Source organism: Uloborus diversus, chromosome 9 (assembly GCF_026930045.1).
Source record: "Uloborus diversus isolate 005 chromosome 9, Udiv.v.3.1, whole genome shotgun sequence".
NCBI lineage: Eukaryota > Metazoa > Arthropoda > Arachnida > Araneae > Uloboridae > Uloborus > Uloborus diversus.
In genome coordinates, this window is record NC_072739.1 from 154,821,604 (window position 1) to 154,837,824 (window position 16,221).

Sequence of the window (16,221 nt, forward strand, 5' to 3'; positions counted from 1 at the left end):
AAGTCGATTCGATTCCGGGAGACATGGACGCCACCAATCAGGAAGAGGGATATGGACTCGGAGGCATATGGACCGTGCTGCTCGTGGAGGCTCATGGCCAGAGAAATTTGTATTATACAAGAGTCTTTAATCAGTGTGGTTACATTTTATGGGGGCAGGGGTCCTAACGACCAAACTGACAAGGGGCCCGTCTTGACCCTTGGCGGCCCTGGCAAAACCATAATTTCGAAAAGATTTATGTTTTACGATACATTGAAAATTTGTTTTAAAATTTTTTGTAAAGAGCTTATCACGGTTTGTGCTTATAACAGAAAAGAACAAAAATTAACAGTTAAAAAAAGAATGGATGTAGAACTATAATTTTTTGAATGCACGTTTTTTCTTGTGTTGTGTTGCTTTTGAAAAGGACTGAAATTTTCTTAACAGGATTTCATGCAGTTTAGTTTTTCAATGAGCATTGTTTTAAGAACTTTTGGTTCGCCTGTATATTTATAAATAATGTATGGTGAATATTCTCGCCAATTGACTTGTGCGCATGTTACGGTTCCACATTATGATAATTTCGTAATTTACTCGTCCATCTTATGATAATTTTTCTCGGGAAAATGCTCTTGAACTTGGAATAGAAAAAAAAAATCGAATTTTCGGAAAATTGCTTCGAGGTGCACACCTCCATGCTACAAACTAACTTTATGCCAAATTTCATGAAAATCGGCCGAACGGTTTAGGCGCTATGCGCGTCACAGACATCCTGACAGACAGAGAGACTTTTAGCTTTATTATTAGTAAAGATTATTAAAAATATGTATTAGTGCTGGACAAACAGAAATGTATCCAATAATTACGCGAATGTTCGTATGACTCAAACTGTTGGATTAAATAATTCCATTAAACCCAAGAACATTTGGTCGAGCGTTCCGTCTGCCACCTCAAAAAATGGGACAAATTATTGTCCCGCGAGGCGACCCACGACTAATGCAGGGAGGGACAAGACAAACCACCTGAAAGCCAGGCTGTCCCGTCCAAAACGGGACATATATATTCCTATATGCATTATTGAAATTGCATTTGAGCAGTATTGCATTTTCTAAGACTACTTTTAGGGAAAAATGGCAACTACAACTTACAATTTCAGTAGAAAATTCACTAACTATTCCAGATGAGAGCAACTACGTAAGAATTGATGGAAAATAATATTTTTAAAAAAGGTTTTTTAAGTAAGCTGGAGGAAAATAGACGTAACATGCGTCGTACATTGTTCCTTCAATAACAGCCAGCATTCAGCGAAGACTTGCGCATGCGTAAAAATATCCATATCTGGCTATCTCCTGTAGTTACCCTGTCGTTTTCTGTGGTTAATGAGGCGCATTTCCGTGCGCAAAGAGAAAGAGGGTCATGAGAATCCGTTATTAGGAAGAAAAGAAGCAGATTATGATTTTCCATCAACATATGGCGACGAGAAATTTTTGTTCGTCAGTTTTTTTGTGGTGCTAGGGGGGACAGAAAGGGAAATTTCATCACTGACAGTTTTTTTCCTTTCCGAACTGTGTCACTTTAAATGATTTTGCATATGTCTTGCTGATACCCTGATTTTTTGCTACCGCAAATTAAAAAATTTCTTACTTTATTCGGCATCCCAACAGGAGCGCCCTGATAGAGGTCATGGGAGGTAGGTCACTGTGATGTTCCAAAATATTTCGTCATTCGACGAATTTTGTTCAACGGGAGACAGTGACGTTGTATCCTTCAGTTAAAAGTACTACTGTTAGTCACTGAAATTGATAGATTAAGCAAAAAAAAAAAAAAAAACATAGAGCGAGAATAGACTTTCTTTTTCCCAACGATTAATTTTTAATTAATTTTTAAAATGTCCGATTTTGAAAATAATGCGTAGTCTTTATGACGTCACAAATGATGTACTTTGGCGCATCTCTCTACCGCGTTATGATAATCAAGAAGCGAATTAAATATTGCACTCTACGCTTGCTATCAACCATATCGTTGCCATATGCATCTGTCTACCGCGTTATGATAATCAAGAAGCGAATTAAATATTGCACTCTACGCTTGCTATCAACCATATCGTTACCAGTACACGTGAGTAAAGAAGCGATTTAAATATTGTGTTCTGCGTTACTCCGTATTTTTTTCGGAATTTAAGTTCTAAAAATGTAACTGAAGTTCCTCATTAACAACACTTTCGAAAAAGTTTTCGATTCCGGCGATTTTTTCTATATTGAAGCGCCAAAAATTTAAAATTTTTGACGATCTTCGATGACATTGGAGAGAGGGAGTTGAGGGACTCCCCTGGAAAATTTTTGGAATTAAAGTCGTAAAAATACAGTTATGAGCGATTTTTCAAAATGTGTTGGGAGGGGGGGGGGCGAAAGTTTGGTGACCTTTTCCCGGAGCTTTTTTGGATTTACAAACCTTTGGGGGGGGGGGGGGGGCGATCGTCCCAATCATCCCCCTTGTGAATCTGCGACTGATCCTAGGTGGTCCTAATTGGACTTTCCATCAAGACAGCGCTCCAATACACACTTCCCGTAGTACAAAAGAATTGCTTGAGTCTCAAAGTATTAATGTAATGAATTGACCAGCACTCAGTCGAAATTTCAATCCGATAGAAGACATCTGGGGAATTCTCTCACGTGACGTATACCAGAATGGGAAGCAGTATTGCTCTGTTCAAGAGCTCAAATCAACAATCGAGGAAGCCTGGTACAGACTCTTTAATAATTTCGTATTATCAATGGAAAATCGTGTATTCGAGATCATCAGATGCAATGGTAACACCATAGACTACCATAAGACTTTTATGCATTTCTTAAATGCAAACGTTTCGTTTTTATGCCTAACTTTTTTTTTTTTTTTTTTTGCAAAAGCACTTGATTTTATATTATGGCCCTACATGTATCGCTAAAAATTGAATTAAAGAAACTATGATAAAAAATTTTAAAATGCATTAAGCTTGTGCCTAAACTTTTGCGACAGCAAAATTTTGATTTTTTTAATGAAAATTTATTTTAATTTGTATGAATTGTTTCCAAATTCGAAACATCAACTTGTAAGCTGATTGTTTAAATACAGTAAAACGTGTAAGTTGATTGTTTAAATACAGTAAAACGTGTAAGCTGATTATTTAAATACAGTAAAAAATTCAAAGCTATTCGGTGTGTACTTTTCTTTTTACCCGACTGCGCGTGCGTGACACAAAGGAGGGTAATGTGTTTATCAGTCTATGTATGTATGTCTGTTCTTATGTGGCGTTCTACAAGCTAAACACCTTGGCCAATTTTGGTAATTCTTACGTCAATCGATTTGTCTTAACCTTGGGAGGGTCACTATAAACATGTCAGTAATCAAAAGTACCATTTCAAAAATCAGTCACCATTTTATCAGTTTGGGATCGGCGCACGCTGGGTGTCGCACGCTACCTGCGTACGACAAATGCAGGTAGTTTTCACTGCCTGAATTTTTTGTTTACTAAGTCTACTTGGGGTCTCAGTGGCCGATTGGTCTAAGCGATTGCTTCTCCTCCTTGAGGCGCTGGGTCAAGACACCTTTTCTCCGGATGTACTTTCTCCTCTTTCTGATGTAAATTTTTTCATGTGTTCTTTATATGTAATCTGTACTGTAATAAAAAATATATTATGCGTAACGAAGGCAAGACCCTCAAATTGTAGTCCTCATCAAAATAAACCCGTGCAATAAGCACCAAAAGAAGTCTACTAATTCGATTTTCATCTCTAATATGTTGCATTTGTTTTTCCTTGATTCAAGGGACTGAGTTTCGCGACGTGTACTTTCTTGATAGGCTTTTAGTTTTGCGAGAAAGATTTGAGTGACGGACGTTTCCGATTTCGCGTCATCATGAGTTATACAGGCTGTTTATATAGCTGTGCTGTGGTTGACTTAAGTTCGCGCATTTTTGCCGAAGGTCAAGCACATGTAGCTTTAAGTCGAGTTAGGTGCCTAGAGCGACCAATTATCAATAGTTTAGACCACCGCAAGTTACTTAATAAACCTCACGATACAAACACTCTCTCAATGAAATGACAAGATTGCGAAATGTACTGTCTTATAATCATAATAACTAAGTCAATGAAAATTATCTAAAAAGTGTCAAATAAAAAATTATTAAATAAAAACAAAAAACCCGACTACGTAAAAAAAAAAAAAAAAAAACTAAAAAGAAATATGTATATGCCCAGTAGTTTAGACTGTATTAAGTACTACTGAATAACTACACCGTTGAAATAGTTTTATAACCGTACACAGATAAGACAAATCGTAAATTCAAAAGCAGAATAGATAGATCAACAGTCGGGGCCCATTCCTTTCTGATTCGAGGAACCCCGTAAAATTTAAATGAGCCCCGACTGTTGATTTTTCTATTCTGCTTTTGAATTTACGATTTGTCTTATCTGTGTACGGTTATAAAATTATTTAACGGTGTACTTATTCAGTAGTACTTAATAACATTCTAAACTACTTGGCTTATACATTTTTCTTTTTACTTTTTTTTTCTTTTTACGCTGTTGGGTTTTTTGTTTTTATTTAATAATTTTTTTATCGGAAGATTTCGGTTGTGCTTAAACTTTTGCGCCGCACTATTTTATTTCATACCTTTTAGTGCGAAGCAAGCTTACAGAAATAATCTTTAGATTTCGAAAGCATGTTTTATATTTAATTGGGCATAGAGTTCATTAGTTTTTCAAAAACCAATCACAGATCTAAAACAATCAAATCGCTGCTCTCCAGTGTAATTAGCAGTTTTGCTATCATTCTTCAAATTCCCCGAATCGGTGCATTATGAAAGTCGAAACAGCAAAACTTGTTCTGGAGATCATATTTTAAAAATCTTAAAGAGAAAATACACTGGAGAAGACAATTAAATTGCGGACATCCTTAAATCCAGTCTAATGACTGTGACCGACTCAGTTTGGTGGTGAGCATCACCGAGAACTTAGTGCGTCCTGAGATTAGTTCTTAGAATTTCTTAAACGAGAAGACAATGGAGATTGGTTACGGTTGTGGTACGTTAAGTGCCCGACAAAGAAATGGATTGATGTATCATTTTTGAGGTCAAAAGATTTGTTAGATTTGAATTTGATTTGAGCTTAGGTTTTTGCACAGTAATCAGGATGGATTATTAAGGATTGTGTTAGAGATTACTAAAGTATTTTTCTCCTAATAATAAGATGTCCACTAAAAGAGCACCTCGCTCCTTCACATAAAAAGCATGATTAATTCATGAAATACACCGCCAGCTCAGTCAATTCCAGCCGAGAACTGCAGTTTCGTGCTTATTAGCACTCATCAACCTGGCATAGAAAGTGAATGAGCTGGAGGTGGAAAACCTCTTAAGGAAGCCTAGAGTGCCAAACAAATTGGTAACTAATATAGAATTAGCATTGACCAGACGAGTGACCGAAGCAATGGTTCGGTTCAACTCGAAGATTGAAGGCAAGGCATGGTGTATTCAGTAACTTACTGAATATAACGTCTGAATATACCGTGACTTACACCACTTTTCACTAGCTGTCAACAACACCTTTTAAGGGAACATATAGCGGTTAACAAGTGTTTAAAGTCATATTTGTGCATAGAGTGTGGTTTTCCAAATTGTTCGAGGTTTTGTTGTGTTTTTTGCGTATCACGGCATAACTTTTGCATGAATTTTTGAATAGCAATGAAAAAATATAAATACTTTGATTTTCTACTTTGACAACCAGTCATTCTTATGAAAGGGCGATAAGTTTCAATCTCATCTTCTGTATAGTCCCTTAAAACTTTGAAATGGAATATCTCTTTGCGTTTTGATCGCACAAATGTCAAGTTTTTTGTGTCAGTAATAGTTTTCAATGGAGATTATTTCTCTAAATATTAGTTAGGGGACCTAGGGCCCGTATAAAAAGTTAAATTTTGTATTTTTTGACTCATTTTTATTTTTGCTTCAAACTTTCAATACTTTAACTCTTCATCTAATTTTGATTTAGAATTGCAATTAGAAGTTTACATCTAGGACTAACGATTACAAAAATAAATGTCTTGCAGGTTAAAACGGAACATCCTGTATATAAATGCGCGGGAATGAAGTCTAGACTATTTACGAGCTTTTCATTCGCTGAAACGAATCCGCGGGAACGGATATTCGGAGTTGATTTTTCTATGTCTAGAAGTTAGCATGTGTTACGTCTAGTGAGGAGTTCAACAACTGAGACTTCCCCACTCCAGCTGATTTCACAGTTCTCCTAAGTTCTTATTCTCTTACATACATTCGGGGATTGTTTACAGTTTTGCATGGGGGTCAGTCGTTAAAAAAGAGCGTCATTATATTCAGATAATTGCACAGTTCGATTAATTGAAGCTCTAATCTGTCCTCGTTCTCCAGTACATGCACAGATAGGAAGTACAGATTATTTGCTTGATTTTCATTCAGTGAAACAAATCCACGTGGAACGGATATTCGGATTGAATGTTTGAAGCAGTACCCCGGATTCCAAGGGGAAATGACAGATTCCGACTGGTGAAATTTTAAAGCTTCAGGTTTGCATGGTTAGTCTCAAAAAAAAAAAAAAAAAAAAAAAAAAAAAAAAAAAAAAAAAAAAAATTGAATTCTGAAATTTTGAATTCAAATTATGTTTTTCGCAATCACGACAGGACCCTACTCATTTGAGTTACTGTTTCTAGAAACGGCTCCTGTTCCCCCAAGCCTGCCTCTCCTCCTGGGCGGTTACGTGCGTATAGTTGTATGTGCAGGTGCACGTGCATACATGTATAGGCTTGTGTGTGTGCGTAGACCTGTGTGTATGCACTTAGGCGTGTATGTGTGTAACGGCGTGTGTGTGGGAGTGTGTATGTGCGTAACGACGCGTGTGTGTGAGCGTGCTTGTGTGTAGGATATGCACGCCACCGACCAGGAGAAACGGCTACCGGAGGATAGTGCTGAGGACCGGAGGCCGGTGGGCGGTGGTGCTGCAGAGGCCCCTGGTCCAAGCTGAAAAAGGAACCACAACGCCAACGACCCTCAAATGAAAACAATAAGCAATCGTGATTGCTCAAAAAAAGGGGGGGAGTTGGGGATAATTTTATGGCCAGATAGTCGGTGTTCTACTGTATTCGTAAATGCAAGTTAAGTAAGGACAGACGAAGAAACAAACCTACGTGGAATGAATATTCAGTATTTAGTGTAGATATTTGAAGGAGTCAGCAGGAGTGTGAGTTTGGGGTTAAGGAGACGGAGTCGAGAGTCAAAGGTTTGAAATCTCAAGAGGCGGAGTCGGTCATTTTCCCTCAGAATTCGTAACTCTGCCGGTGCTAGTGGAGTCGGAGTCGGTGTCAAAGACTGAAATTCCCTGCGTCGGAGTTGGTCATTTTCGCTCCGACTCCGCCGCCCTGGTCTGTGTGAGAAGTTCTCCAGCTACCCTAATAAGAACTCCGAGCATCGCATCCATTAATGGAGATAAGGACTGACCCGGGGCTCTTCTTCCCTCCCGGGATGCTTCGGTTATCCTGGATGGTTTCCCTCGAGAAAGCAAGACCTTCGGAGGAGGTGGTCGTCGGTCCATGACCAGCAGACGATCGCGTGTGCCGCGATGACCTTCGAGGGCAGAAACGGAAGTGGCGACCTTTCACTTTCGAGAGCTTTGTGTCGTTGTGACGTGGGAGAGCATCCTCCTGTAGGTAGGTCTTTGCATCTACAGCATGTAGCATTAAAGTCTTCTCGCGTGATTAGGTCATCACTCGGTTACGAAAAATGAAAAGTTGTGTCATTCAAAGGACAGGCTCTCCTCGATTCTACGAGTTGCGCCTACCAGTGCAGCCAGAATTTCCCTGGGGGGAGAAGGGGCATAACAGCTCATTCCTTGCATGCATATTAGGGTGGTTCAAATAAACTTTTTTTTAGCTAGTGTCCAGAACACCCCCTATTTTTTTTAAGACTTACTAATAGTATTATGCTGTAAAAGTTGTAGCTTCTTACTCCAATTTTACTCCAATTTTAAGAGGGTGCTCAATGACCCCATAGTTTAACATTAAGCCGTAGCATAAGAAAATGCCACAAATTTAGAAACATTTAATTTCCCGAGCTGGTTTTTTTTAAATATTTTATTGCAACGTGTATGCATATTACTAGTGTATATTTTAATATGTAGCATTAATTTTTCAGTTCAATGTATTTTTGACCCCCCTCCCCGTACGTATGAAGTTTAGGGGAGGGGGTTGATCGCTCTCTTTTAGTTGAAACAGGAAACTAAAATTCTTCCAGTATATTACTATTTATAAGTCTAAAAATATTTAGGGGTGTCCCGTTATCTAGGAGATACTTTTTTTTTTACATCACCCTAATGCATATGTTTCCGTGAAGGAACGAAGCATGGTAAATGTCGATAATCGTCGGTGAGTGTCAAGAATAACACAGCAAAGGCATCAGTGAATCATCTGTGCAGGCTCGCCATTTAGGGAGATCAGGAGGAGGTAATTCTCACTCCTGGTTTATAGATATTAATGTATATTTGTTTTATATATTTATTTAGTATATATTGTATTTAGATATTAATGTATATTTGTTTTTAAGTGGGTGGGGTTTTTGGGTATAATTTGCATCTGGTATTTATCCTTTGACTCCACCTGGAACCATTCTAAATCACGTGACTAAATCGGTGAAGGTTGACATTCTCCAATTTCGGTAATTCACAATACCACATGTACTACCATTGTAGGGTTGGCATCATGTTGTTTTCACACTAGAATTCGTAGACCTGTATGCGCAAATCACAAACTAGCTGTCACCATGATGAGAAAGCGGGAAAATGGTGCTCAAATTAAGAGGAAATGGAGGTGGGGGGAGAGGAATTCTATAGTTGGCATGTTTCTCGCCACATCGTGGAGAAGCTCAAGTACGAGTTTATCTAAATTTGCACGCTTGGCTGGAAGTTCGTCTGTTGTACTCGTCAAGCAGCTGTGATCAAAACCACTTTGATCCTTACTACTGCTGCCGGTAAAAAAATCCCAGCGTGCTTAATGTATAAGCTTGAATAAATTAGCTCTGATTTAGCCAAGCCCGTCATTGCAAAAATTTCTCGGGGGAGGGCAAATAATATACACTATATACATTATTCGCGGTAAAAAAAGGGGGGGGGGAAACGGTGGGACAAAAAAGAAACAAAATATGTACACAAATGCCTAATTACATTATATTTCTAAAAGCCAGGGTAGGGAGGGAGGGAGGGAGGGAAGTGATCTGCCTAATCGCCTTTGATATTAGAAACACCGTGTAGTTATGCATGTGTGTGTGTAAGTATTTAAAAATAAATAAATAAATAAACACATACATACACACAGGAATATTTACATTATGTTTCTAAAATCCAGACAAGGGGAAATTATCACCCTCAGATCCGCCTAATAACGAGCCGCAATTTAAAACAAGTAAAAAAAATAAAAAAAAAGTAAATAAATTATCGAGTTTTTACCCCTTTCTTTGCAAAATGCGGAGATGTTTAATATAGAATTACTGTATAATTCGTAAGTGAAGAATAGTATCTTCGGAAACTTAATCTAGAGATTTAAGTTACAAAATGCAAATCTCTAGAATATCATTTAAACAAAATCTTCGAGTCGAAATTGAAGAAGAATCAACCACTCCTCTCCTTCCCATATTATTGCTAACTAGACCTCCTCCCCCCAGCCACCCCCAAAAAGAGAAAAACTATTGAATTAGAAACCAGTAATTGATAAAAAAATTATTTGGCTCTTGGACTACATATTTCTGTAGAATTTTGAAGATTCAGCACTTGTTACATGATTGTTGCAGGCTCCGCACGGCTTAGGTGCGGCGTGGTAGCCAGGTGCTTACTTGACCATATACTACAAGTATATTGCTGTATCTAATTCTCAATAACGGCTTAAGTTTCAGTTACCTCAGCCCCAATATTAGCTGAATGTCAATTTTGGTTTGCGAGGGATTTTTCTCACCAACCCATCAATTACTGGTTTCTAATTCAATAGTTTTTCTCTTTTTGGGGGTGGGTGGGGGAGGAGGTCTAGTTAGCAATAACATGGGAAGGAGAGGAGTGGTTGATTCTTCTTCAATTTTGACTCGAAGATTTTGTTTAAATGCCATTCTAGAGATTTGGATTTTGTAACTTAAATCTCTTTGTAAGTGATGAACAATTGCATTAAAGGGAAAAAGAAAAAGAAAACAGAGAAAAGAAAAGGGAGAGAGAAAAAGGAGTTCGTGGCGAGGGGGAATGTTTTCGTTGTTGTCGGGTCCTGCTTTAATATGTGAGTGCAAATATACGTTTGTCTCTAAAATTGTTGCATTGTCGGAATCATTACTTTTATTTCCTTTTTTACTTCCTTTTACAAAAAAGGAAGTATTGTATCCGAGGAAAAAATTTTCACTCAAAAATCGGCCTTAATTTCCATTTTTCTCAGCCCCGAATGAATGTTGAGTTTTTTTTTCGACCCGACCACACGTGGATATATGCCTAGGAACCTACGGACACCCGAAATATCCATTTTGACGACCACCCGAGTTAATTACAACGAATTTTCTCGTAACGTCCGTATGTACGTATGTATGTGCGTATGTGTGTATGTATCTCGCGTAACTCAAAAACGGTATGTTCTAGAAAGTTGAAATTTGGTATGTGGACTCCTAGTGGGGCCTAGTTGTGCACCTTCCCTTTTGGTTGCATTCGGGTGTTCCTAAGGGGGTCTTTTGCCCCTTTTTTGGGGGAAATCATTGTTAATTTCGATGTAAACTCAAGTGGTGTTATAATTTGGCGGACACTTGGCGATATATCGCCAGTCTTTTGGTCGCCAAGTTTTGTCGCCAACTTGGCGACAAATTTGGCGATTTTCTTTTTTTTTTTTTTTTTAATTTTAACTTTGGTTTCAATTCGGCCACTGTTGGTGATATTTAGAGAGGAAACAATTTAATCGCGTTAAAATTGCCAATAATGGGGAAATGACATTAAATTGGAGTAAAAGGAAGTCACGCGATGTTTTAACAAAATTTTTAAGTTAAGGTTTTGCCTTTTGTTTCTACTTTTTGACCTATTGAGATAGAAGTTCTTATGACATGCATTCCCTTACGAATGCGTCTAATGTACCGGTCTTTGTTAATCTAAGATTTGCGAAAAATATGACAACATTTTAGATTTTTATGTCATCTGGTACTGTCGTATGTCTATCAATGGTTCTATTATCATGATCATTTACTTATTTAAATGGGAAATTAGAAAGAGTAATCGGTTGGCCATATTGGTTAAGTTACAGTATCAAGTCCTGTTTATCCGCGGAATAGTTTAGCAAGGTAACTGTGGATAAGCGTATTCTCGGATATTCTGCAAATTAGATGAAAACAATGCTAGTGTATGCCAATAGTGCTTTGAAAGATCAATTACATTCGCATACGTTTAAACTATAGCGAAAACGATAACATTGTATTTAAAAGCTAGAAAAGGATCGTTCATTATTGCAAATGGATTACGCACATACACCAGTAAATCCTGCAAGCAGATTAACTGCAACAGATCAATCTAGTTTAAACTAAATACGCAAAGGTGAGAGGAGAGGATTTTTTTAAAGACTGGTCCGGTCACTCGTTTATGCACGTAAGTAGTGTAGATCTAAAAGTCAGTAATTAGGGTAGATCTAAAAAATTGTAGTAAGTAGTGTAGACGTAAAGCAGTGAGTAGTTTCGATTTAAAAATCAGGTTTCAACCAGTCAGGTTTCGGTGACCTTAAAGGTTTGAAGTCATTGAAAGGGGGGGGGGGGGAGGAGGAAGAAAGCAATAGGAATATCTAAAAATACATTTTGCACTTGTTGAGTTAAAATGTGTGCATTTATCAACGTTCAGTTAATCATCGCAGATTATTATTATTATTTTTTTAATATGTGAAAGGTCGCGGATAATCCACCGGCGGATAATCGGGAGTTTACTGTATTACATTTTTACCAGCACTTTGTCTGTTTCTGTCCAAGTGCTAGTTGATAGCCTTTAAAGACTGTGTCCTTGCTTGGGGCGATTACTCGTAGTGTATAATTTTCAAAGGTGGACAAACAGCCACACACAACTACACGAATTCCTCAAATGAGACAGCGTCTCGGCAAAATTATCTGTCTTCCTTACCTACTAACCGTTCGATTGTATTCAGTAGGCTTTCTCATTTAACCCTTTCGTTACAATAAGAATTCTCACTTTCTCCGAACGCCGGTGCTAAATAAGGAACGAAAGCAATTATGGATGCAGTTCTTGATGGCAAAAAAACGCCGGAATCGCGTTTTCGTAATAAGGGAAAGAGCCATTTTCACTCTTTGTATAGAGCGATAAATTTCTCAACTCTTGTCGGCTTCGCCTCTAAAATGAAAACGCCTCCGAGGTATTTTGACCTTGGCGGTAGAAATGTTGCCAAGTTTATTGCCAAGGCAAACACTAGTTAATCCATCTTGATGAGTCAATTAGGATTAGATAGTCTTATTTTTCGGCAGCTTTGACAACTGTGAGCTCCCATAGCTGTTGATATATTTTGTACTTAAAATAGCATTTTGAGAGGAATGTGAAAATACCGGCGTGTCTTCATCCGCTGTTATGCACTCTCTTGAAAATTCAAGATAAACTTTAAAAGACTATGTTGGATATCAACACCAGATATGTGTAAGTCAAGGAATAAAATAAAACTTAAATGCAACACGACGGGAAATTCCATCGTAACAGAGTAACATTTACAGGGGAAAAAATGTCCCTGCTTTACAATAACATCTGAAATGTTCAGTATCTGAAAAAATTGATTTGGAATATTCATCTGAACATTGCTGATGGTGACAGAAATTAGATAAATGTGGTGTTGAGTAAAATATTTTGCTATAGTAATTATAAACTTAAATAAAGATCGTCGTAAAAGATTAACGTAACCATGTTTTTGACTTCTTTTAAAATTAAAAATAAAATATTTTTCTCCAAGGAATCTTACTTATAAAATATCTATCATCACATGCAATTTACGACCATATTCAGATAAATATTTAATGATATTTTAAAGTTTCAGGGAAATTTTCTTCCTTGTAAATGTTAGTCTGTCAAGATGGAATCGCCCAAATGCATTTTACGAGGGATGTTTTTAAAGTAAGCACAGTTTTGAAATAAAAAAAGAACAAGTACAAATAGAGCAAAGAAATTTATTGCACAAAAATCTACCAGCCTTACGTTATTTTTCAACGTTGCTTCTGTGATTTTCCAAGCATTTGTCATAGCGCGATCTGTGTAGTCAACCGTGAGGACTCTTAACGGCTTTGGATGGGACGTTTTTGAACATTCTCCGGACTGCCCCGACCTCGCTCGCAGCAACTTTAATTTGTTTTGGCATCTAAAGTCTTTCGTTGGCGGTCGATGGCACGACATCAATGATGAGTCCATAGAACATGTTGCCCCATGGTTGACTACACAGGCGGCAACTTTCTGCGAATAGGTATACAAAAACCTATACCACGCTATGAGAACTGTTTGGGAAATCACGGAGCAATGTCAAAAAATATCGTAAGAGAGGTAAAGTTTCGTGCAATACATTTCTTTGCTCCATCTGTACTTGTTCTTTTCTTTAATTTCAAAACAGTACGTATTTTAAAAACGTCCCTCGTATTTATATTTTCGAATGCTTATTGCATTCGAAAACATGCATGCAAACATTTCGAACATGCTACCCTTTATGTTTTTCCCTATTCCACATTGTCCCTCCCCCCCTTTTTTTTTCTTTTTAAATATGCATCAACTAAACTGCATTAATATTTAAAAAATATAATTTTCCAGTTAGAAATAAGGGAGTTTTTAGTTGGGACAAATGCAGAGAGAAACTATTTGCATTATCTGCATGCAGTTTCTATCTATCAAACTACATAGAACGCCATTTGCTTTCAAAGCTATGGAAAAATTATTGATAAATCATTTTTCTCAATAACCCGTTTGAATTTTGTTCGTTTCGTTGAGGAGAGACAACCGCGTTACCTAAGTCATTGGTTGAAATTTTTTTTCTTTCTCTTTGCTATGTACAATGGTAAGATACATTTTTTTCCAACAATGACCCCCAAGCAAATCGTTAGAAGGAACAGAAAATTTGAAAAAAAAAGAAAAAAAAAAAAAAACCCCACACTCACACATATAATAAAAGAAATGCTCTCTAGTAAAGTGTGGAAAAAGAATGTACAGCTGAAATAGTTATGATCACGGAGAATATTTCCAATTCTTCCGATGGCAACACCTCGTTTTAGTTATTAAAAAGCGAAATTTACTATAAACCATGGCCTCACTGAATGAGGTCGTTTCCAAAATTTCTGCAGAGTCGAAATTCTAATAAAAAAAAAGTTGATGGAGAAATTGCGGTTTTTAAAATCATTACCATTACAGTTAATCGACATCGGCCGATTATCTTTTGCCAATTCATCAGTATCAGTTAATTTGCATATCGGGGCATCCTTAACTTATACATGAAATACACCGCCAGCCCAGTCAACTTGACTGGGCTGGCGGTTGACTGGGCTGGTTGACTGGGCTGGCGGTGTATTTCATGTATTTCTGCCTTAGCCCTGGCTATAGGGCGGTAACTTACTGAATATCCTTAACTTATATTTAATTATTATGAAAAGAAAACTCGGGAGAACTTAAATGGACCTACTTCTGGTTTTTGAGGCTTAAGATGAAAAATCGTGAAGCAACACAGTCAATAAACCTGAGAGCAAATCGCAATTCAAATAACCAAAAGGAGGCGCTGCAGTCTCTGGCCAATGACTGTGAAAGAGGTAAAACGAAAACACGCCAAAATACACCTGTCCAATCAGACATCTTCTTTGACTGCGGCTAATTGCAATGTCTTCGACGATTTCTTAAATCACCGCAAGCATTCAAGCGTAAGAACCGCGAAACACAAAACTTTCTAGTCTTTAACTTTTTGGAATGGGGTCGTTTCCAATATTTTAAAAGTATTTTTTTTCTGAAAGAACGTGCTTAAAAACATAGGATCTAACCATTTTTTAAATAATTTGTTTAAGTTTAATATCTTTAAAAAAATACTTAAATTGGTGATCTTTCATTGTTTACATTTCTTGCCGATGACATCACAAATGATGAAATGCCATTCTGTGTTGCCAGTCACAGAGCAAAATATTGAATCACTTTACTCACGTGCATCTTTACTCACGTGCATTGGCAACGATATGGTTGATAGCAAGCGTAGAGCGCAATTTTAATTCGCTTCTTGATTATCATAACGTGGAATCGCGGTACAAAGATGCGCCAAAAAGCATCATTTGTGACGTCATCTAGACCACGCCTTGTTTGAAAAATAGGGCTTTTGAAAAATTAATTAAAAAATAACTGTAGGGAAAATGAAAGAATTTTCTGGGTCCATGTTTTTTTTTTTTGCTTATTCTATCAATTTCAGTGACTAAAAATACTACTTTCGACTGAAGGAAACAACACCATTGCAAAAAGGAAGTTACTGTTGCCAATTCGTTTAAGAAAACTTCCGAAACTTTTTTTATTATTATTATTTTTTGAAAAATATTACGAGCTGTTATTGACTGGAGTGGGTGTTCTTTCACTGGCCGAATTACCATATTTCGAACTGCGAGGCTATTTTTTCCTGTCAGGCTGTGTCAATGTGAAATCGATTGTCCTGATTTAGTTTTTCACCTTTTGGCACAATTTTCCAAACTCCATGTTTATTAACCGCAATGCAATATTTTTCTCATCATATCCGTCTTTTTGATAAGACCAACAAATAACTTTTTCTTCTCTCAGTGCAATATAACAGCAGAAACATCGAAATGGGATCACAGATAATTGTGGCCTTCAAGGCGCTAAAAAGCAGTAATGATAATACTCCACCAAGTGCTCATTCTTAAAACACTGTAATTGCAACGTGTCATTCAGTCGATTAATTATTCATTGACAAAATGAAGTATGGATTGAATGATGAATGAAGCTTGCGTAAGTAAATACATATTCTAATTTAACCGGCACTATTTTGAGAGTAGCCGAAGAAAAAAAAAAGAGTGAGTCTCTTCAAAATAAGCACGTAGTTACCTTTCTTAATAGTACGTTGTTATAAATTTTAAAATTGAAATTTTTACAGAAAATAATTTTATGAAATAGCATTGAATACAAATGTATAAAATAGATCACTTATTTCAAACTCAAAGTTTTTCACAATAAA

General features: G+C 37.1%; 1 protein-coding gene across 1 annotated transcript in view; it reads left to right on the forward strand.

Annotated features, from left to right (window-relative positions):
• The first annotated feature begins 2,666 nt into the window (after positions 1–2,666).
• The window catches only part of LOC129230570 (C-Maf-inducing protein-like), a 305,729-nt gene continuing 292,174 nt past the window's right edge, over positions 2,667–16,221 (forward strand). The window contains exon 1 of the mRNA XM_054864975.1: positions 2,667–2,789. Within this exon, the coding sequence (XP_054720950.1) occupies positions 2,667–2,789 (123 nt within the window). The remainder of the gene's footprint in view (positions 2,790–16,221) is intronic.